General features: G+C 38.2%; 2 protein-coding genes and 1 long non-coding RNA gene across 7 annotated transcripts in view; 2 read left to right on the forward strand and 1 right to left on the reverse strand.

Moving 5' to 3' along the window:
- Positions 1-9,535, forward strand: part of LOC147833404 (uncharacterized) — a 47,220-nt gene extending 37,685 nt beyond the window's left edge. For all 3 annotated transcript variants that reach the window (XM_087287474.1, XM_087287476.1, XM_087287475.1), the window contains one exon: positions 9,372-9,535. The gene's annotated coding sequence lies outside the window, so the exon portion shown is untranslated. The remainder of the gene's footprint in view (positions 1-9,371) is intronic.
- LOC147833405 (uncharacterized) overlaps positions 1-19,204 on the reverse strand; it is a 42,961-nt gene extending 23,757 nt beyond the window's left edge. The window contains exon 1 of the long non-coding RNA XR_015511796.1: positions 18,760-19,204. This is a non-coding gene — a long non-coding RNA (uncharacterized LOC147833405). The remainder of the gene's footprint in view (positions 1-18,759) is intronic.
- LOC141375026 (uncharacterized) lies at positions 9,271-23,629 on the forward strand. 3 transcript variants are annotated; one of them, XM_087287490.1, is made up of 11 exons: positions 9,271-9,543; positions 9,855-9,972; positions 10,042-10,124; positions 13,699-13,854; positions 14,219-14,362; positions 14,503-16,877; positions 17,007-17,132; positions 17,852-18,034; positions 18,173-18,267; positions 18,530-18,579; positions 22,884-23,629. In XM_087287490.1, the coding sequence occupies exons 6-10, from the start codon at positions 16,682-16,684 to the stop codon at positions 18,545-18,547; spliced, it is 618 nt and encodes a 205-aa protein (XP_087143616.1). In that variant the 5' UTR covers positions 9,271-9,543; positions 9,855-9,972; positions 10,042-10,124; positions 13,699-13,854; positions 14,219-14,362; positions 14,503-16,681; the 3' UTR covers positions 18,548-18,579; positions 22,884-23,629. The 3 variants fall into 3 exon arrangements, with proteins under 3 accessions (XP_087143616.1, XP_087143617.1, XP_087143618.1); XM_087287491.1 differs by lacking the exons at positions 9,271-9,543; positions 17,007-17,132; positions 17,852-18,034; ... (1 more) ...; positions 18,530-18,579; positions 22,884-23,629 and having other exon boundaries at positions 9,918-10,128; positions 14,503-16,339; XM_087287492.1 differs by lacking the exons at positions 9,271-9,543; positions 9,855-9,972; positions 17,007-17,132; ... (2 more) ...; positions 18,530-18,579; positions 22,884-23,629 and having other exon boundaries at positions 10,073-10,265; positions 14,503-16,348.
- The last annotated feature ends 114 nt before the right edge of the window (positions 23,630-23,743 follow it).

Below are 23,743 nucleotides of genomic sequence, written 5' to 3' on the forward strand. Positions count from 1 at the left end.
ACAACATATGCAATCCTTCTTTTATATTATAATATAAAACGATAATTCTTTTAAACTCACTCTTATTGCAAACATACTTCTAAACACAATCATACTTCTCACTCGTCCTAACCTCATCTCTTACACTGTGTAACCTGAACCTCACCTCTATTCTAGTCTCTCTAGATCAAAGGTGATAGCTTCTAAGCACCCCAGCAACACAGACAAATACACAAATACTTACAATTACATAAATACACCTCACTCCTCTTGAGTGACCTGTCCGAGCAGCCTCTAACCTTAGAGCTATAACCACAGAATTCTCCACTACACTCCTCTTGAGTGACCTGTTACTTTTGCTCCCGTCTTTACTGTTCTTCAGTAAAAATAGCATTTCACAGGATTCTTGCCTTTTTTCCCCCAGCCTCCTGAATAATAATATTTATTATTATTAAAACAGAACGGGTACTCCGAGGTCTTTGCGCGCTTCTCTCTACTTTATTAATCTGCTTTAATCTCTTAACTGTCACCACACTTTAAGAACTTCCTTTTAAAACTTAAAAATGCTCTAGGCATAATCTTCATCATTAAAAAATTTCCCAAACATGAGTAACAGTTACTAGTTAACGTTTATCCTATCCGTCAAGGCCCTCTTAGGAAAACACAGATCATTTGCATGCAAATTGTTATTTTCTTCTGGTATTCAAAACCCCTTTGTTTTTCTTTTATATCTTTACTTTTACTTTTTTAGTTTTACTTGTAGTTCTTTATAGCTGGAGAAACAGTTAAAGTGACTTTTTACCGTTACAAGCAGGTCCTTGGTAGAAAAAACACAAACGTATAAGCGAAAATTGCTTACCGTTTTTTATCGTGGCCACATATTTGTGTTTTTCCTCCAAGCCTCAGCATGTCCAGTGTCACCCGTCTATCTCTTTCCAGCCGCACGTGCGGGCGCCATTTGTCGTAAATATTGACTTCTCATCAATTACAAATTATCAGACCAGAGGTTTTGAATATCAGAAAATAGACTTTATTCTCCATAATAAAGCCGAGAAAGAGCAGAGCAGACCCCAGAGCATTCTGAAGTCTCTCCTGGACACCTTCCAAAGTCTCTCCTGCTCCTTCTCCTTTATTTATGTTTTTGACACACCCCTATGTGTCTCTTTTTAACTTTTGACCATTTTTGAATAGGTTTTCTAGTCTAAGGGGTCCTGCTATTCTTGGCTCTCAGCCCACTAGCTCATGTCAACAGAGATGTTACAGGTCTATGTCAGCAAAGTATAGATGCAACTTATGCAAAGGAACTAAGTGTTTACATACATTGTTATGATAGGATAATAACTTGATAATATGTTACTCATTCTAACTTCTGACACATATAGCTTCATACAAGTATTTAACATAAATAATCAGTGCTTTACATATTCAGTTATTCTACACAATCAGTCACTCAGCCTTCTCCTAGTGTTGCTCCTGTGCAGGCATACTCATCTTACACAGACATATCACTGTATTTTTAACACAGGCTGGCATGTTTGCTGCAAACACTACATACATTTTGTGAAGAGAAAATTAACTGCTTTACACTTAGAAAATACTTCATACAGAGAGAATAAAATCTTCTTCACTCACAGCGCGTCACGCAAACACCGCCCACAGAACGTCCCCGAATCAAACGTCACACAACCCGCCCACTTCAGTGGGAATCAGGACAGGCAGATAAAGCACACCATAGAATTATCACGAAACGAAACCATTAAAATGAAGACAACCGAAACAAACAAATGACACCTTACTGTACAGCAGTACATGAAATGTCTATACGCACAGACCTGTGTATTTCCATTCATTACATTTTAGTCGCCGACCGACTGTTGGCATTGTGCATCGAGTGCTCTCGCCATTAACGGAGGGACCCAACACAGAGAGCGCACACATCCATAATATAAAGCCACAGAAATTCTCGTTTATAACTCGATATGGCATGTATTTTATAACATCCTCGTTTTGATAGACATCGTGTTAAGTGTTTCCGGCACAAGAGCGAGTAGCCTAATAAAATATAGCCATATTTGTTGCGCTCGGCAGCTATTCACTAAAGGTCTTCATTTAAAGTTTCATTTATAAATTTAACCACATCATATAAAAACATAAACAGTTGTTTTGGCTTCCGGTTATGGCGGCGGAGTGAGCAGTCGCGTTCTTTTACCTCTCCCAGTTCACGCTACTGTGGTACATTATCTACCAACACCCATCGCTTTCTTTTTCGTTATTTTGTTGTTTAACTGCTGTTTGATCATGCCCAAGCCGCCAAAACAAAACAAGCCGGACCATTCTCGAGTAATTACGGAAGATTGCACTAACTCCAGCGAGGCTAACGTTAGCAGTGACCATGCGGTTAGCTATGAAAGTTCGCTAACGGACTCCTCACACGGATCTCTGCTGAAACACATCGCCAGCGTTGTTGCTGAAGAGGGACAGCGAACGCAAAAGATGATGAACGACTCATTTGCCAAACTGGAATCTGGTTTGGATGTCAAATTTGATAATATCATCAAACGCATTGACGAGGTTGCTGCCATTACCGACTCTCTTGCGTCTCGTCTGACCGAGACTGAGTCCCGTATCTCCGCTGCGGAAGATGACATCGGCCCGCTAAAAATGAAACTAACTGAACTTGAAAAACTGAACATGACACTCACCGAAAAGATCACAGATCTAGAAGGACGATCCAGGCGGGACAATATTAGGATCTTAAATCTCAGAGAATCTGTCGAAGGTAGCGACCCATTACAGTTTTTTGAATCTTTCATACCAAAACTGCTCGAGTTGCCAGTCCCGTCTATCGCAATAGACCGCGCGCATCGAGGGCTCGGTAAACCTGCGGACGGCCGCCCACGGCCCGTTATTATCAAGATTCATCGCTCCAGAGACGTTGCTACAATTCTGTCTGCAGCCAGACGTAAAGGCCAACTTTTGTTCGAGGATCAACCCCTTCGTATTGCTCCCGACATCTCACCTGCAGTTCGTGCCGCGAGAAGAGCCTTTAACCCGGTTTGCACTGAACTCATTAAAAGAGGAATCCGGTTCCAAATGAACTTCCCTGCTCTTTTGATCTTCAAGGTGAATGGCATCCAGAAATCTTTCAGAGACCCTACAGATGCCAAAACGTGTTTAGACGGTATTGTTAGTGCGTAAACTTCTTTATTACCTTATTCCCTTTTTGGTTGATCAACAGTCACACGAACTTATTTATTTGATGGGTGTTTTAAATATTATAATTGGGAGAGTTTTCCTATGTTTAAATCTTTGTTTGTGAAGCTTTGGTGTTTTCATTAGCTAGGTTATTGTGTAATTACTTTTTTTTCTCTCTCTCTCTCTTGTTTGGTGTTTTTTGTAATTCATACAATTCCTAGCTCCTTTTCTAGCTCTTAAAGGAGGATAGACATGGGTAAATCCAATCTTCTCCTTTTTTTATTTATGTTTTTATACATTTTGAATTTTATCTTATTTTGGCCTGGACCAGAGTTTAATGCTTATCTTCACTTTTTATCTTGCTCCCTACATAGTCTGTTTTCTCAAATTTATTTGCCCTTATCTACTTTTTCAGTATTCCATAAATGGTTGATGGTGTCAAGCTAAATATTCTTACCCTTAATGTTAGGGGCCTTAATAATCCAGTGAAACGTGTTGCTATACTAGATTTTTTACGCAAACAAAGAGTAAATGTAGCCTTTTTACAGGAGACCCATCTGGTAAAGAAGGATATTAATCGGATTTCTAATCGCTATTACCGTGTCATAGCCTCTTCCTCAGCTGTGAATAAATCTAAAGGTGTGGCAATTTTATGCCAGCGCAACTTGCGTTTCAGGCTGTTGGATTCGTGGGCTGATAACAAAGGCAGAGTATCTGTTTCAAAAGTTCAGATAGAAAAAAGAGATATTGCCTTTGTCTCAATTTATGCACCCAACATCTTTGAAAAAACATTTTATGCTCAAATTACCAAAACACTCCTAGAGCTTTCTGACTTCAAACTGATAATAGGCGCTGATTTTAATGCTGTCATTGATTGCTCATTGGATAGGTCTAGTCATTCTGAAAATGCTGATCAAAAATATGCGTCAGAGGCCTTACGATCTGTGATTAATGACACCGGTATGATAGACCTCTGGCGCATACTAAATCCAAATGCTAAAGATTACTCTCACTTATCCTCTAGACACAAAACTTTTTCTCGAATCGATTATATTTTTTCGTCTAGAGGTCTATTTTACGAAATTGTTAGTGCTAGTTTATTGCCAGTAGCATTTTCTGATCACAAAGCAGTAGTTGCTTCAGTTTTGCTAAATCCCAAACCAGCTCGAGCCCCCAGATGGCGTTTCAACACCACGCTACTTCGAGATGAAACATTCAGAAAAAAGTTTTTAAACGAACTTACAGACTTTGTCAGTATAAACAAAAGTTCAGTTGATGACCCAAGGATACTCTGGGATGCTGTGAAGGGTTTTATTAGGAACTTTACAGTCTGCTATGCTTCAAGTATAAGGAAAGCTCGATCTTCAAAATTACTTAAACTAGAGGCTAAACTTTCTGCCTTGGACTCTCTTTTGCAACAAGGTTATGATGATGATGTTAAGCTTCAGTTTGACCTTGTTAAAAAGGAGATTAATGATATTATGAAGCAGCGTGCTGAATTTTTAATACACAGGACACGTCAGTTTTACTATTTTAATGGGGCAAGACCCAGTCGTTTACTTGCACTTAGATTAAGGTCCAGCGAACATTTTACAGATATTAGCTCAATTAATTCAAAAGACGGTATAACTCTCAATGAGCCCTCACAAATAAATGCTACTTTTCGCAGTTTTTATGCTGAACTATATAGCTCGGAAATATCTCATAACCAAGATGCATGTGATAGTTTCCTAAACAAAATAACACTTCCTAAACTATCTGAAGAAGATTCACTAAGTTTAAATTACCCCATAACTTTTGAGGAGCTCAAGGAAGCAGCTTTGGATATGTGTACCGGCAAATCTCCTGGACTGGACGGAATTCCTATAGAATTCTATACTACCTTTTGGGATAATCTGGGGCCTTTACTCTTTGAGATGATCCAAGCTGTTATTGAAAAAGGGTCCTTTTCCAGTAATGTCAATATTGCAATTATCTCGCTTTTGCTAAAAAAGGACAAGAATCCTAATGAGTGTACAAGTTACAGGCCACTTTCTTTACTTAATGCTGACCTTAAAATTTATGCAAAACTTCTTACAAGAAGACTTCAACCCATTATGACCAAACTTATTAACTGTGATCAGACCGGCTTTATTAGATCTAGGCTTGCATCAGATAATGTCAGAAGATTACTCCATATTATACATAGTACATCCTCCTCAACGCATCCTACTGCCGTCCTTTCCCTAGATGCCATGAAAGCTTTTGATCGTCTTGAGTGGCCGTATCTTTGGTCAGTGCTGGAAGTCATGGGTCTGGGGTCCTCCTTTATTGATATGATTAAGGCCCTTTATGCAAATCCCACAGCCATGGTTCTAACAGGTAGCATTTGCTCTTCATTGTTTAATATAGCTAGAGGTTCACGACAAGGATGCCCCTTAAGCCCTTTTCTATTTGCGCTTTCACTTGAGCCATTGGCACAGACCATTCGCTTGGACAAAGGCATCACCCCAATTACGGTTTGTGGGACTAGCCATCATATTTCTCTATACGCAGATGATATCCTCCTTTATTTAAGTAAACCTTCACAGTCTATTCCTATTATCTTATCAATTTTTGACAGTTTTGGTAAGATCTCCGGATACAGAATAAATTGGACAAAATCAGCACTTCTTCCGCTAAACGATGCAATGAGAAAAATTACATCCCCGTTAGGTATTCCTGTAGTTAAACAATTTAAATACTTGGGTATTATGATTGGCTCTTCATTACAGTATATCATCAAGTCCAACTACGAGGACATACTATCAAAAATTTCACGTAATTTAGAAAACTGGTCATCTTTACCAAACTCTCTTAGATCACGTGTCTCAATTATTAAAATGAATGTGCTGCCCAGAATTAACTTTGTGAGTTCTATGTTGCCTCTTCCACCTCCTTCTCATTTCTGGGATAGACTACAGAGAGTAATTACAAAATTTATCTGGAATTGCAAACGACCACGTCTTAAACTTTCTATAATGCAACGAGACAGATATGCTGGTGGACTTTCACTCCCAAATTTCAAGCTTTACCACTGGTCCTTCACGCTTCGTCCCTTACTTTGCTGGTTTGATGATAAAATTGAAGTTTCTTGGCGTTTGCTGGAGGAAAATTTGGTTCTTCCATTGAAGTTGAATGAGATTTTGTTTGCTAATATACCTAAAAGCAAGTGCAAACTCAGTTTTGGTCCCTTAATATCACACGCTCTCTCAGTCTGGAAAGCAGCAGAAAAAGTCTGTGATATACATTCAAACTGGAATCCTTGTTCTCCTATCTTTAATAACTACGGTTTATTAATTGGTAAACACCCAATTAAATTTGGCCAGTGTCGACAATGGTATGATAAAGGTATTCACTCATTAGGTAACCTAATAGGCGAAAAGGGCCTCTATACTTTCAAAGAACTTTCTATTAAGTTTAATCTGCAAAGCTCCTCCTTTTTCTTTTACTTACAGCTGAGGGCAGCCATGAAAACCTATGGGGTCCCTTGGATGGCTCCTCTTAAAAAACACCCCTTGTTAAAACTATTGGATGACTCTCAAGGAACACGGGGATTGGTTTCTAAACTATACACATACTTTTCGGAAAAAATGTACCTCCCTCTGTCATTAGACTCCTCTTGGAGATCAGATATCTCAGAACTGTCTCCCACCTTTGACTGGGATGAAGTCTGGGCAATGGTAATGCTTGCGTCCAGAAATCCTGATCATCAACAGATTCACTTAAACTTCATCCATAGGACTTATATTACTCCACGCAAACTTTATAGCATGAAGCTTAAACCTGATCCTAAATGCACTCTCTGTCACACAGGTGAAATTGGTACATTCTTTCACATGATTTGGGACTGTCCTGGGCTTGGTTACTTTTGGAATATGGTTAAACAAAATTTATCTTCACTACTAAACGTTTCAATCCCTCTCGCCCCCTCTATTTTCATCTTAAATGATTTTTCTGGCATTCAACTTAATAAAACTCAAAAGCGAGTGTTTTTAGCTGGCTTGACTGCAGCCAAGAAAATAGTTGCAACAAGATGGAAGCCCCCTCATTCTCTTAATCATCATTTTTGGATTAATACTTTTATTGACATTGTATATATGGAAATGTCCACTGCTCGCATCCATGGTGCAAGAGAGGACACCATCAGACTTTGGGCGCAAACTTTACACAGACTTAAAGATTTACTAACTTGAATCCATGAGACATCAAAAAGCATGATCTTCTGGCTCCAGGCTTTTTTATTTTATCTTTTTTTTTATTAATTTTTTTCCCCTCATTTATTATTTATTAGAATTATGTTTTATTATTACATTATTTTTACTTTTTTTTTCTTTTCTTTTCTTGTTTTTCTCTTTTCATAGTAATTTAAGGTTCCCTGTTTGGGCTTCTAATAACGTTCATTGTCGTAGACCTTTTTCAGCACAGTTTTAAATACCTATCTCTATGTGTATATCACCATTTTTCTATTTAATTTTTTATTTTCGATTGGTTTATTCTTAACCTTACTTAACACTAAGTACAGATTTGGCTCATTGCCTTTTTGGTTTTGAAATTTGTTTTATTTATGTGTATGCATGTGTGCATATTTATATGGGTATGTGTATGTATGTGTGCATGTATGCATATCTGGGTGTATGTGTGTTTGTTTGTATGTGTACATGCATATATGTATGTGTATGTATGTATGTGTGTGCATATATGTATATATGTATTAATTTATTTTATTTGTCATTTTTATTTGCAATAGTATGTCCTTGTCATTATTCTTCCGTTTTTCCTTTTTACTGATAACATTGTTGTCAAGGCTGATGCTATTATTGATACTATTATTTAACAACTGTATATTGGTTTATGTATGTATATCTACACATTCTGTTTCATGCTGATTGTCTACGGCATGTTTTTCTGTGTTCAAAAAATACAAAATAAAAGAAAAATTTGATGGAAAAAAAAAAAAAACATAAACAGTTGTTTGAGGATATAGAACACATTTTGTGTTTGGACTTTCCCCCGATGCGTTTAAAGCAGCGAGCGCTGCGCAGGACTGAGTGACAGAAAAAAAGGTAGGAAAGATTCTGCTTTCACTCACCCAAATAATGCTCTGTTTGCGCGATTTGATTAATGTCATCGCAACCAAATACTTTATAAATAATATTTCAAACCTTCTCCGGTGTTAATTGTTTTTAGAAAAAATCGAAAATCTTTTTTTTCAGACAGGTCTTTGTAAAATGAAAGTTAGGATATAAGTGGCTTTAAAACGGTTTGATTTATGTATTGTATATAGGCTACCTACATATAGCTAGCTTTTGTTTATTTTATATTGGTTTATTTATTTAATGCGATTTATATATATATATATATATATATATATATATATATATATATATATATATATATATCCGATATTTGTAATTCTTTAAATTATATTTCAATATAGCTTAGGCTATTTTATCTAGATATGACACTATATTGTTTAAAGTCTATGAAAGTGGGCATGTACTTTGTTAAGTTTTATGTCTTTCTGTTGTATTTATATTGTGTATTATCTCCAAAATAAATACAGAAAAAAGCCGCTCGCGGCATAACAGAGCTGTGAAGGAGCGCTCTTGCCCGGTCTCACACACACATACAGGCATTTAAACGCGCACAAACAAACATTTTACCCTTGACAAAAACTCTGGAAAACCTTTACTGTCTGCTGTGTCTTTAATATGGTGTAAAGATTATTATGCGTTATTGAAACATAAAGGAGAACGCAGCAAAGAACGTCACTATAAATTTAAACTACTTTATTATTTTATGCAGCAGCCTTACATTTAAAAGGGAAACATAAGGGTGATCATACGCAAAAAGACCCCAGACTATAAGGCTAGATGTTTTCTTTCCCTTATTTCTTTATTTGTTTGGCGCATGTGCTCATGTGCAACCAGAAAACTGTCCGCCTCTCCTTTCACTCCGCCCGAAGCCCCAGCTGGCCCTCCTTGGCCCAAGGTATTTGGCGGGCCTAATAAGGCCGGCCGCTGGCCCCAAGAAAGCCCCGCTTTGGCCCGATTAGGCCCCGGAAATGACAGTGGAAACGCGACTGGTCTTGGCTCGCTCGCTTTAGGCGCGATAGTGGAAACGCAGCTAATGACTCCCTGTGCTAATGTCTGTGTCTCTCTGTCTCTCCTCTCTAGCGGACTCCAGCAGTTGACCGATCCTTCACCAGAACTCTCACTCAAACTCACATTCTCCCTGGAGCACCAGAGCACCTATCCACTGAAGAGCACCATATTCATCTCATTTCACGTACTTCACTATATAAATAAATCACCCTCCGGAGACCTGTTTGTAACACCAACGCTTTGTGTATGTGTTTTTCCTCTGACTCGCCACAATAGTCAAAATAAGTTCATGTGACATAAGTTGTTCAATTATAATTATATGAAGCTAAACAAAAATAACTTTATTCAACGATTTATCTATGGGAGGATTAGAAAGCTCTTGGATTAAATGCAAAATATCTTCATTTGTAGATAGTTAATGACAGAATTTCAGTTTTTGGGTGAACTAAACCTTTAAGCAGCTGTAAGCCTCACAAATACGTAAAATTAATTGACTGAAAACTGCTTGAACTTTATTAAAACTGTTTGCACTAATATATTGTGTTAACTACACAGAGGCATGCAGCAGTGGCAACGTCAAAAGAAAGCTTCCCCTAAATCGAGACTAAAGGTTACTTTCTTTGGGGAAGCAGGCACAGACTCTGGTGCCCTACGCAAAGACAGTAGCTAACAGGTCATAATAATTTCGAAGAGGAATTTCAGATCAGATTTCTTTAATTACAACGTCATTTCTGTTGTGCAGTAATGTTAGCAGAGATCGAAGACCGATTGTTCATCTGTGGTGCAGACAAAAGAGGAAAGAGTCCCCTCTACAGCATTAACAGCGTAGGTCAGAATTACTTCAGGTGTGCAGTTTTGATTACAGGTTGTGAATCACATGTATTACTGTTGAACTGTTGATGTCACATGCACTAATTTACAGATATTCTTATTTACCTTTCGGGACCTTGAACATGACAGAAGAAGGTGAGGGAACAGACCCCGAAATGCAGACGAGCTAAAGGCCGATATCAAAGCAACTTGGGCTACAATAGTACCTCAACTTTGTCGAAGGCCGATCGCCTCCATATTGAGGACATAATACAGTACATTAACACATTTTTCAGAAGGCCAGCGTGTGTTTAAGATCCTTTTTATTGGTCAAATGAAATATGCTAATTTTGTGAAATACTGGATTTGAGTTTTTTCATGTTTATCCATAATCATTTAAATTGAAACAAAGGATTGAAATACTTCATTTTGTGTGTTGTGAACTAATAACACATAAGTTAAACTTTTTAAAACAAATTATTCCAATGTTTTTGGCACATACCTGTAGCCTGACCTGTCACCTAAAACGTTTTTGCCATGGCAAACCCTACCAGGAGCATCAGCCCCCAAAAACATAGCTGTAGGATCACTCAGGCAGTGTTTCAGACACAATTTTCTTATTGCTCCCTAATCTCAAAATCTGCAAGAGTAGAGTGATATGACGCGACCGGCATTTTTAAAAGTGAAATCGAATAGGAAGAAAATGGGAAGAAATCCAGAAGTATTGCTTGGAGTTTCTAGGAACGTTGTGCACTTGGCTGTATATCTTATCAGGGAAGAGATCGTGACACAAATTTATAATTTCACTGCCTTCTGAGTGACCCAAAGGTCCGTTCTGAATGAACAGTGAAAATAAAAAGGGATGTCAGAGCTCATTTTCAGCTAAGTTAAGGAAAATGGCACTAGTTAGCTAACCTTTCCCAAACACATTTTAGATGCCATTTATCAAACTCGAGTTAATAAAACAGAAATGACTGGCCGTGAAGGTCATCAGTTCACCCACCGCTGTTTACTGAGTGCAAACACAGATGAGGGATCCACTTGATGACTCGAATGATCTTCGTGGCTGCTTCACGCTTCAGTGTTCGTGTGTCTGGGCCCTGTCATACACCCGGTTTAAGGTGTGATGCAACTGTTGTTTGCTAGTTTCAGCTGGACATTTTGACGTTTTGCAGCACGCTGTTTAAATAGCAAATACATTTGCGTACTGCTCTAAAAAAGGAGGTGTGCTGAGGCGCATTGTTGGCACGTTGCTATTTTGAGGAACTAAACTGTTCAATAGACCAGCTGAGAGGAGGTCTAAAGTCCAGCGCAGAGCGAGTCAGTTGTGCGTATTGCTTAAACATTGCTTAATACACACAGGATGTGCAGCAATACGCAAATATCTTTACCAATATTATTTATTATATGCAGATTATATTTGTTTTATTAAAAACCAGCTTCGATTTGCCCACCTGTCAACTCACCGGGTTACATAGGCTGAAGCAGGCAAGCCCCCACAGTGTTTACCTGCTGCCATGAACTGAAGTCTAGGAGTTCTTGAGTGTGTTACTCTTAAAGAGACTGTGATGTTGTTTGATGCCTAATCTGCTTTTAATGGGTTACATTAAACTCACTGAATGATATTAAAGTGATGTTTACACACTATTTCTGCATTTTGAAATATCAGCAACAGCTTGAGGTTTGTGTTGTCAATGCAATGTTTACAGTTCCGGTCTTATACTTCTGGGTTTCTTCCCACTGCAGCCTCGCTTTGGTTCTTCAAAATGGTGACTGCGTGAAATAAGCGTATGGCAAAAATCGTATTAGCAGTGTGGTGCAAAATGTCTTTATTTATAGTGCCCTGACCTTTTAATAGCAGGGGAACTGCTATAGAATGGCTCGTACCATCACAACGGTCAAGTATGTTTGACATGCTTTTCTCTCTATTTGCCACTTGCTTTTCTTTTCTTTTGCTGCCTGCTGTTCATTCAATCAACAAATTGCAACCAGTCAAGCACCAAAATCAACTTTCACTTCAAGTTGAGCGAAACCCTCTTTCGCTTGTATGAAACGCGCACTGTCATTGGACAGAAAGAAAACCATAGCTGATTAAAGCGGGAGTTTAAAGATCAGCAAAGCGACTCAGATGACAGGGACTCATTAGCTTTAGCTGATTTCTGTTGTAGAATTTCTCATCTGGGTTATCACTGTCTGTAGAGAAACGTTTTGCAGTTGAGGGGTGACGTTACTGCTGTCTGAATGTCCATCATCATCAGTCAGTCAAGTAGTCTTTATACATTTCCCGAAGGCGATTTGGTTGCAGCATACACGCATGTCACACATAATACTCAAAGCACATAATACAATACAAAATTCTACCCTTAATTCAAAAACGTTACAGCTGAGGGGATGAATGAAAGTTTAAACTGATTTGTTTTACTAATAGGAGTTCTGTAACGATTACTTAAAGGGAGAAGTGGCTATTTAAAATACTTTGAATGTTTTATATTTTGTTACAGGCATACATTGTCATCCTGCAACTGTTTTCAGCATATGAAATGTCCCAAACCCTATTCTGAACTTTCAGAAATGGGGGAAAAATTTTGTTTTTACTCTCTGGTAGTCATGTTGCTATGTTATATATGCATTCAAAAACATTCAGGAAAGGGTTTTATGTAAATTCAGACCACGAGTCCACATATATGGACACCATGTTTCTCTAAAAGTACATCATATCAAAAGATGATACTTAGATTTTTATTCTAATTAGGTTCCAATAAGCCCAAATAGCAAAGAGAAATAAAAAAATGCATGTAAAAAACATCTTGGCCCTTAAGAGGATATCATATATAATTTAAAAAAAAGAGTTAAAGTTTTAAATGAAAAAAATGTGGTCTTTTGTCATTTATTGAGAAAATAAACTGGCAAGCACATTGAACTTTCCTCAGTCAGAATTCGTCCTTCTAAAACAATAATATTAATAATGCAGAGCTTCACTTTTTGAAGGTTTATGGATAACAAAAATAGCCCAATTAGTATTAATATTACCTTGAACATGGGCCGCTTTTGGCTTCAAAACCTTCATAGTGTTTTTTTTCTTCTTCAAGAATAAGGTCCAAGATTCAGAATAAACGTTGGGCTACTTGTAGTGAAAGATGACTTCACTTTTGTCATATTGTATGTTGTCTTGCTGGATGAGGATGTTTGACTCATGAAAAATATTAGTTTGCATACTGATTAGCTGAAGTCACACTGATGTGACGTCAACAGATGATTCGGCTTTTTTCAACAGGTTATTTTCACAATTTATGATGGTGTAGCAGCCAAAATAGGACAAATGAGGTTATGTATAGGACAAATTCTGTACTATCCCCTCCCCCCACACTCTGGCTACGGGCCTGAAATATGACAGAAGCATGAAATTATTTACAAACTTGCTGCTGTAAATCTGAGTGTTTGATATTTATAATCTGCACCGCTAAGAACTTCATTTGACTATTTAAAAGGGGATTTTTTTCTCAATGTTAGGATTTTTTTTATGAAATATTGACAATAAAAATCAAGATTGAGATTTAGAGTTTATTGTTCGTTGTGTTTTAATCCACAGTAGGAGGAAGAGGAGTGAAGAGGAAAGCGGAGGATGATTTTCACAGTATTTTAGGTGAAGGCAAACCATACGCTTTGCGGAAACGCATCAGAGTTGCAGAGCTGGAGAACACAAGAGACACAGAGATGAGCAGCTATCAAGAGAAAACCAGCTCAGGTGTGTCTCCATCAAAACTTGTACAGCTTCAGCACCATACATTTATCACCACTGAAGATTCTGAAACATGAAGCAGGGTGCAAAGTGTTTCACTCAGTTAGCTGCTAAATCCAGTGAGCATGCGGAGATTTTGGCCACTAGGCAACAATACAGTGTCTGGATCAAAGTGATTGATTTATCTATTATGGCCAAAATCAATACAATATTATATTATGATCATGCTCCATCAAGTTGAACACTTTCTACTGTAAACATGTCAGAACTCAGATGTTGATTTGAACTTAATTCGGCCACTTTAAAGGGGATTTTCTCAATCTTTATATTCTGAAGAGTGTATTGTTCATTGTGTTGTCATCCACATTAGGAGGAAGAGGAGTGAAGCGGAAAGCGGATGATGATTTTCACAGTGTTTTAGGTGAAGGTAAACCTTATGCACTGCGCAAACGCATCAAAGTTGCTGAGCTGGAGAACACAAGAGTGGACGCCGACACAGAGGCGTCCAGCTCAGGTCAGTCCACTCTTTATGACTGGAGAAATACTGGAAAACTGGAGCACTGCTGCCATTCGTTAAATCCCAGAGTAAAATAAATGCCAATTAATGAAATAATCGATTATTAATAATTCATTATTGACTGTAATCCACATCAGGAGGAAGAGGAGTGAAGAGGAAAGCGGATGATGATTTTCACAGTGTTTTACACACAGTTTTACTCACAGTAGTCTACAGGTGTCCAGGGACAGGCTCTACAATGGTTTAAGTCATACTTAACTGACCGCTACCAGTTTGTGAATCTAAATGGACAGCCTTCACAAATCTGCCCAGTAAAGTATGGGGTGCCTCAAGGATCAGTTTTAGGCCCTTTACTGTTTACAATTTACATGCTACCTCTGGGAGACATTATTAGAAGACATGGGATCAGCTTTCACTGCTAAATATGCAGATGATACTCAATTATATATTTCAACTAAACCTGACGAGACGTCTGAACTTTCTAAACTAACTGAGTGTATCAAAGACATCAAAGACTGGATGACCAACAATTTTCTTCTCTTAAACTCCGACAAAACAGAATTATCACTTATTGGGCCTAAATCTTGCACACAGCAGATCTCGCAACTCAATTTACAATTAGAGGGATACAAAGTTAGCTTTAGCTCTACTATAAAAGATTTGGGTGTCATATTAGACAGCAATCTAACTTTTAAAAACCATATATCCCATGTCACAAAAACTGCCTTCTTTCATCTGAGAAATATCACTAAATTACGAAATATGCTATCCATCTCAGATGCAGAAAAGCTAGTCCATGCTTTTATGACTTCGTGACTGGATTACTGTAATGCTCTATTTGCTGGCTGCCCAGCATCCTCTATTAACAAACTTCAATTAGTACAAAATGCAGCAGCCAGAGTTCTGACCAGGTCTAGAAAATATGATCATATCACCCCAATTTTATCCTCCTTACACTGGCTGCCTGTTAAGTTTCGTATTGAATTTAAAATATTACTTCTCACCTATAAAGCTCTAAATAATCTAGCTCCTGTTTATCTAACCAACCTTCTGTCTCGCTACGAACCAACTCGCTCTTTAAGATCTCAAAATTCAGGGCTTCTGGTAGTACCTAGAATAGCAAAATCAAGTAAAGGAGGTCGAGCCTTCTCTTTCATGGCTCCTACACTCTGGAATAGCCTTCCTGATAACGTCCGAGGCTCAGACACACTCTCCCAGTTCAAAACTAGATTAAAGACCTATCTGTTTAGTAAAGCATACACTCAATGCATCACCTAGCGGGTTCCACACTGGCTTCTGCATCTTGCTTAAATACACTATGAACAGCAGCTACGCTAATTATTCTCTTTATTCTCTATTTTCACCTGGGGATACTCATCCCGAGGTCCTCAGATTAGGCGGAGTCACTGATTGGATCCAAGACCAGCGACGTGATGATCCCAAGGATTCCATATCCGGGACCAGGCCATATCCTGAGCTGCTGCTGCGCTGATGGTCGTGGGGAGTGGAGAACATGTGTCTGATTCCAGCGACGCTCCAGGAACAGACGAGTCTTCATTGAGGCCATCTTCCAGCATAAACCACGGCGAATGAAGTTCTGCACAAGACTTTTGTCCAGCGGAGAAATTAAAATGGTCGTGCCCAACTGAGTCTGGTTCTCTCAAGGTTTTTTTTCTTCACTCCCATCAGGTGAAGTTTTTTTTCCCTCTCCGCTGTCGCCACTGCCTCGCATGGTTCAGGATTGGTAGAGCTACGCATCGATGAATTTGCTCTTCAGTGTTGAACTCTCAGTAATGATTAAATCACACTGAACTGAGCTAAACTGAACTGAACTGAACTTATACACTAAAACCTGAACCACACTGTTCCAGTTACTGAACCACACTGTTCCAGTTACTATGACCATTTATGTGAAGCTGCTTTGACACAATCTACATTGTAAAAGCGCTATACAAATAAAGCTGAATTGAATTGAATTGGCAGAAATACACGGTATGTGTGAAAATTATCGACTTTTATTTGTGCCAAAAAATCATTCAAATAGGGCGACGCGGTGGTGCTGTGGGTAGCATGTTCTCCTCACAGATAGAAGGTCGCTGGTTTGAACCTCGGCTGGGTCAGTTGGTGTTTCTGTGTGGAGTTTGCATGTTCTCCCCATGTTGGCATGGGTTCCCCCACAGTCCAAACTATTTTCTACAATGTAGATTGTGTCAAAGCAGCTTAACATAGAAGTTGTAGTAAATTGAAACTGTGTCAGTCCAGTTTTCAGAGTTGAAAACAAACGTGAAAAAGCTTCATTACTGGCATAAAAAATAAATGATTCTTAAGATTAGGAGTGTATTGTTCATTGTGTTGTCATCCACATTAGGAGGAAGAGGAGTGAAGCGGAAAGCAGATGATGCTTTTCAGAGTGTTTCTGGTGGAGGTAAACCATCTGCCCACCGGAAACGCATCAGAGTTGCTGAGCTGGAGAACACAAGTGTAGACGCCGACACAGAGGCGTCCAGCTCAGGTCAGTCCACTCTTAAATGACTGGAAAACTGGAGCACTGCTGCCATTTGTTAAATCCCAGAGTAAAATAAATGGCAATATTGAAATAATCGATTATTAATAATTCATTATTGACTGTAATCCACATCAGGAGGAAGAGGAGTGAAGAGGAAAGCGGATGATGATTTGCAGAGTGATTCTGATGGAGTCAAACCATACGCTCTGCGGAAACGCATCAAAGCTGCAGAGACGTCCAGCGATGAGAACAGCCGCTCAGGTCAGTCTCCCGTTACTCTTCTACAGTTGTATGAGCATATATATGTCAGCTTAAAGGCACAGTGCACGACGACACAAAGCAGCAGAGCTTTTATTATGCCACAGTCCAGCGCGTCTGGTTCTTCAGCTCGTGATCACGTGTGCTGTTTTATCAGACTAAATACATGTTGGGCTTCTGTTATAATGCTGCTCTGTGCTGTCAAATAAAACACAAACATATTAAAACCTCGCTAAACAAACAGAGCAGAAATAGAGGATGTGTGACGTCATTAGGATGAACACACACACTGGCTGTGTCTAAAATCACACGCTTCCATACTAAATAGTACATTAAGACAGTATGTGAGCCGAGTAGTATGTCTGACCTCACAGTATTTGACAAACAGCATGTGAGAAGTACCCGGATGACCTACTACTACTGGAGAGATTCTGAAGTGTGCATCCAGTGGACACTACACTGTCCCATAATGCACTGCGAGATCATTCATGAATCACTCCTCTAGTGGATTTTGGAGATTTTGATAATAAAAGTCTCACATAATGTGCCTTTAAACCTGTGAATGATGCAGTATTGTGCAAAGTATTTCTCAGTAGAGCTTCTTGACAAAACATCTGGAAACTAGTAGCACTGCTGCCATTTAAACAGATCCCCAAATACAATAAATGCCAATTAATGAAAGAACTGATCATTAATAATGCATTGTTGACTGGAATCCACAGAAGCTCCAAGAGCACTGAAGAGGAAGGCTGGATGTCTGGATCAGGACACAGTTGCTGCAAAACGAGTGAAAACAGCCCAGATCCAACATGGCGGCAGCAGCAAAACTGCAGCAGAAGACAGAAGCTCAGCTAAAGACAGCAGTTCAGCTAAAGACAGCAGCTCAGCTAAAGACAGCAGCTCAGGTTTGTCTTCTGCCGTAATGTTTTCTGTCTAATCTGCAGGGTTTTGTTTTATTTTTCAGAGTTTTACAGAATTTTCTCACGATTAGATTGAGCAGAAGAGTAACAGGAGTGAGCGAATGTCATAAATGTTTTCTCCAGGATCTTTACTTGACAGATATGTGCTTGGGAAGAAGCTGGGAGAGGGATACCATGGCACTGTCTATCTGGCTACACGGAAATCTGACGGCCAGAAGGTAACATTCAATTTTCCTTTGTGTGTGTGTGTGTGTGTGTGAGTGTGAGTGTGTGTGTGTGTTTGTGTGTGTTTGTGTGTGTGTGTGCGTGCGTGCATGCGTGCGTGCGTGCGTGTGTGTGTGTGTGTGTGTGTGTGTGTGTGTGTGTGTGTGTGTGTGCGTGCGTGCGTGCGTGCGTGCGTGCGTGCGTGTGTGTGTGTGTGTGTGTGTGATCAGACATCTCTCTGGTTGAATAAGTTTTGACTTTATGCTCTCTTTGCAGGTTGCCAAAAAATTGTGACTAAAAAGCTTCTGGGAACGCGGTACCCGATGGTAAGTTTGCATACTCTACTGAAAATATCTGAAGAGAAGTGATGAACTCCATGTTTAGTCATGCTTTCACTAAGCTTGCGTTTCTGCTCATGCAAGTAAACAACTTGTTGTGTTTGTTGCGATGGGCATTGTAGCTGTCCACTCAGGAAATACAAAGCTAATGTTGTTTTCAAGTCATACTTGTATGTGATTTTGACCGAATATTCAAAGTAACGTATCATGGTAAACAACATAGGGAGCGAGTCACAAGTTGGCAATGAACGAATTTGCGGCTATAACACCAACTTTACCTCAATGGAATAGAAATATGGGATGAAAATAAAGAAAGATGCAGATGAAAACGTACGTTTGCGCACAGAGGAGCAGTTGTAGGTTGTTGTGTTGTTGTTGATTCTGATTCAGAAAAACTGAACGCGACGCACATCAGCAGGAAGGTCAACCAAAACACAAGAAACTGCCCCATAATGTGAAGAATTGTACGTTTAAAACAGCAGAACACTGTTGACTTTATGTCTGGACCCTAAACTCTCCCTTCAACAGATTAAATACTCCCAAAAAATACTGCAAAACTCCGTTTAAAGAAACTAAAGCCGTCAGATGATCGACGCTGACTAAACACGGAAACACAGCAGCGCTGCACCTTCACAATAAAAGTCCCGCGCGCACGACACTTAAAGGGATAGTTCCTAGCAAGAGAAAACTTTTGTCACCATTTATTTATTGAACATTTATACATTTATTACCTCTGTTAAACAAAAATATGTATTCTGAATAATGCTAGAAATCAGCAGGAAAAAATACTATGGAGGTCATTGTCTAGCAGTCTGTCTAGCAATGTTTAGCCTAAATGTGTTTAACAGAAAAAAGAAACTCAAACATGTTTTGAAGCAAGTGAAGATTGAGTAAATGACGACAGAATTATCATATCTGGGTGAATATTTCGTTTAAAGTCTGCATTAAATCAAAATGTTCAATGTTTATGTTGCTAGCATATGGCTAGTCTTAAAATAAACAAGTTAATCTGTGCAAATGAATCCACTGAAAAGTTTGTTTTGTGGATCTTTAATCAAAATCTGCCCATCGGCTTCTTTTCTGAAACGGCGATTCTTTTCTGACGACTCTGACTGGCCAGGTTATGTCCGAGTCCAATCAAAACTGGACTCGAGTCCTAGTTCGATTACCCCAACACAACCAAAACCCCTCTAAAACCAGCCTGGTTGACTAGCTAAAACTAGCCAACCAGCCTAGGCTGGTTTAAGCAGTTTTTTTTCAGTAGCAGTCTTTGTTTTCATGAATGAATTATTTTTGTTCCAGTTTGTGATGTTTTATTCGATTTAAAACCAATTAAATTATTTGCTCCTGTTATAGTTTGAGCCAAAAATATGTCAGATGGGCATAAATATACGCCTTTTATGTTGCAAAGTTTAATTTCCAGATTAAAAAACTAAATGAACCATATAAATGAATGTCTAATGAATGTCAAACGTCAAACTAACTTTATTGCGGTTTACGACCTGGCTAAGCACAAATAAAAAAAAAACATTTATGTTAACCTGATACATAAAATAATGGTGCACCCAAAAATAAAAAATTAACATTCATGTCATTTCAAATCTGGATGATTTTCTTTCAAGTTATTTTTGCAGGATGTCTGTAATGCAATAATATATGTATATATATATATATATATAATTTTAGGCTGGATTACTGTAATGCTCTGTTTGCTGGCTGCCCAGCATCCTCTATTAATAAACTTCAGCTAGTACAAAATGCAGCAGCTAGAGTTCTTACCAGATCTAGAAAATATGATCCCCTATCACCCCAAAGTTATCCTCCTTACCCTGGCTGCCTGTTAAGTTTCATATTGAATTTAAACTATTACTTCTCACCTATAAAGCTCTAAATTATCTAGCTCCTTTTTATCTAAACAACCTTCTGTCTCGCTACAATCCAACTCGCTCTTTAAGATCTCAAAAGTCAGGGCTTCTGGTAGTACCTAGAATAGCAAAGTCGAGTAAAGGAGGTCGAGCCTTCTCCTTTATGGCTCCTAAACTCTGGAATAGCCTTCCTGATAATGTCTGAGGCTCAGACACACTCTCTCAGTTCAAAACTAGATTAAATACCTATCTGTTTAGCAAAGCATACACTCAGGGCATCACTTAGTAGGTTTCCACACAGGTTTCTGCATCTCGTTTATAAACACTATGAACAGCAGCTACGCTAATTATTCTCTTTATTCTCTATTTCCACCTGGGTATACTCTTCCCGTATGTCAGCATCAACAACATCTCTTATACAGTAACAAATGCTTTAAATGGGCTTTAATGCATTTATTACTTTTTAAAGGCTGTAATGAACTGAATTGCATGAATGAAAACTTACACTGTTTATTTAACACTGTGCTTTAAAAGTGTGCTTTGACACATTCTTACATAAGTTCATTGTTCAATGCATAGTTAAAATAATACTTAAATATATTAACATCAAATGCTAAATAAATAAATTTTTCTCCGACTCCTTACTTTTTCTCAGTAAGTTGACTTTTTATAGTGACGAATAATTTTTTACATTGCCTTTAAAGGGAAATAACTGAACATAAACATAGGAGGCTGACAAAAATGGTCGTTTTAGAAGAACATTTCAGATGGCGCTTAGAGGTTTTTGCATCTGAACTCTTCATATATAAAAGTATGGTAATAATACTTTTAATATATTTAAATTAAGTTAACTTTTGGTTAGTATACTTGCAATGTACTTATTTTCACCAGGGGTCTCTTTAACTCAGTGAACACTAGCTGGCTCACTTTACTTATTAGCTTATATTTGAGTGTACTGTGCTGTGTAGATGTAACACTAGCACAAACTGAAGCATAAGTGTGTTTCCATCAGTTTTCCACAAAACTTTTCTGAGTGTTGTTAAAAACTGTTGTGAGATGAAGACATTTCCATTCTAACCATTGTTCTTTGGCTAAAGCTCAACATTTGCTGGTCAGACACTGAAAGAGCCCTGGTGCTAGTTCAGTAGATATTATAGTAGGATTACTCATATCAGTGAACACACTCTTATATTTCACATTATAGTCACACAAATGGCAGGGCAATGTGCTTTAAACATTACATGACACATCAATATTGTTCTATAAAGGCTAAATTGAGTCTGCAGTCTGTAAAACAGATCTTCTCTGTGTTGTTTTGTGTTGTGTTCACACTTATTGTCAGATCAACACACAGATAAAGTAGTTCAGGCATGTTTTGAGTGCATTACAGTGCCGTATCACTACGCTGAAGGATTTGACTTGTGTTAATGCAAGGAGCCGGTGTGATGAACAAAGAGCAGGAGTCAGAGATACAGTTTATTGAAGACAATAGTTTACAGTTTGATCAGCAGAAAACAGCTTCAACACACTCCATGGGGTTCGCAGGCCGTTCTGCATACAGTCTCAGTTTCACAGAAATGATAGAAGAGCAGCACACATGTGGTCAGTGACCAAATCAGATCATCAGGAATTCATACTTCCATTGTTTTCTGACATGATGCTGTTTTCCGCTTCCACATTTTTTTAAAATTATGAGACAAGTAAAAATATACAATCACAGTACATTATAAAGAAAATGGAAAGACAAAAAGAAAACCTTTTTAAAAAAGAAAACAACAAAAAAAAATTAACAGTAGGGGTATATACATCATATATTAAAGAAAAAGATTATATAATTGACACATTTCAGTTGTTTTTAAAGCATTTTTTTGTAAAAGAGTTAGAAATTGTTTTAAAGTAATGCTGCATTTCAGTGAGCAAGATATTAAAAAGGGTTTTTGGTTTGAAAATGTACATTTATGTTTATACAATTTTGTTAATAACATAAGAAGATTAAGAAAAAAAAAATATTTTTTTATGTATAGCATCCGTTTTATTATTAACAAAACATTTTCCCATAGTAAGGAAAAATCTTTATCAACATTCTTAATAAGAAAAAGAAAAATCGTTTCAAAGCAAATTAGAAAAACTGCATTGCCAAAATAAGTGAACTAGGCACTTATTTTTTTGTGTTGCTTACAAAATGAACAATTAATATCAATATCTTTTTTATATCTTACTAAGAGAGTATTGACCGAGTGTGTATGGGGAATAGTTCTAAATGAAACTTCTATTATCTTATTTGTAATTAAGTAGCTATTTGGGATGAGCCATATTTGATTTCTTCAATCAATATCTGAAACAAAAGAATTCCAATAAAATAAAAAAAGTCACATTTGGAACTGATACAGTTCCATAACGAAATAACATCAGAACTTTTCAATGCAGATGGATGGGGCAACCATTACTGTTTCCAAAACAGTGAAAAGCCTTGGAGTAACGATTGATGACCAACTAAACTTCTCTGACCACATCTCTAGAACTGCTCGATCTTGCAGATTCGCACTCTACAACATCAGAAAGGTCCGACCCTTCCTATCTGAACATGCAGCTCAACTCCTTGTTCAAGCTCTTGTTCTCTCCAGACTGGACTACTGCAACTCTCTACTAGCCGGGCTTCCAGCTAACTCTATCAAGCCTCTTCAGCTGCTTCAGAACGCAGCAGCACGAGTGGTCTTTAATGAACCTAAAAGAGCACATGTCACTCCGCTGCTCATCCGTTTGCACTGGCTGCCAGTTGCTGCTCGCATCAAATTCAAAGCTCTGATGTTTGCTTACAAAGCGAATTCTAGCTTCGCTCCTTCTTATCTGCTCTCACTTCTGCAGATCTATGTGCCCTCCAGAAACTTGCGTTCTGTGAATAAATGTCGCCTCGTGGTTCCATCCCAAAGAGGGAAGAAATCACTTTCCCGAACTCTCGCACTCAATCTGCCCAGTTGGTGGAATGAACTCCCTAACTGCCTCAGAACAGCAGAGTCACTCGCTGTCTTCAAGAAACCACTAAAAACTCAACTATTTAGTCTCCACTTCTCTTCCTAATCTGCAATTGCCTCTCTGGCTCCACCGCTAACTGTATTACAAAAAAATAAATAAATAATTTACTAATGTTTTGCTTCGTACACTTTACACACCTGAAACTTGCCTAAAGCACTTATTCATTGTTGCTCTTATAGTTGTGTAAATTTCTTTTTTCGTCCTCATGTGTAAGTCTGCTAAATGTAAATGTACTGATTTGTTTGAAGAAGTTG

This window comes from Danio rerio, chromosome 16 (genome assembly GCF_052040795.2).
Source record: "Danio rerio strain M-AB ecotype USA chromosome 16, GRCz13ab, whole genome shotgun sequence".
NCBI lineage: Eukaryota > Metazoa > Chordata > Actinopteri > Cypriniformes > Danionidae > Danio > Danio rerio.

Bases quoted from the DNA above. Each gene is read 5' to 3' on its own strand.
- LOC141375026 (XM_087287490.1), top strand. From the start codon at position 16,682: ATGATTCTTAAGATTAGGAGTGTATTGTTCATTGTGTTGTCATCCACA. The intron at 16,878-17,006 runs GTCAGTCCACTC...AATCCACATCAG, and splicing joins CACAGAGGCGTCCAGCTCAG to GAGGAAGAGGAGTGAAGAGG. The intron at 18,035-18,172 runs GTTTGTCTTCTG...TGTTTTCTCCAG, and splicing joins AGCTAAAGACAGCAGCTCAG to GATCTTTACTTGACAGATAT.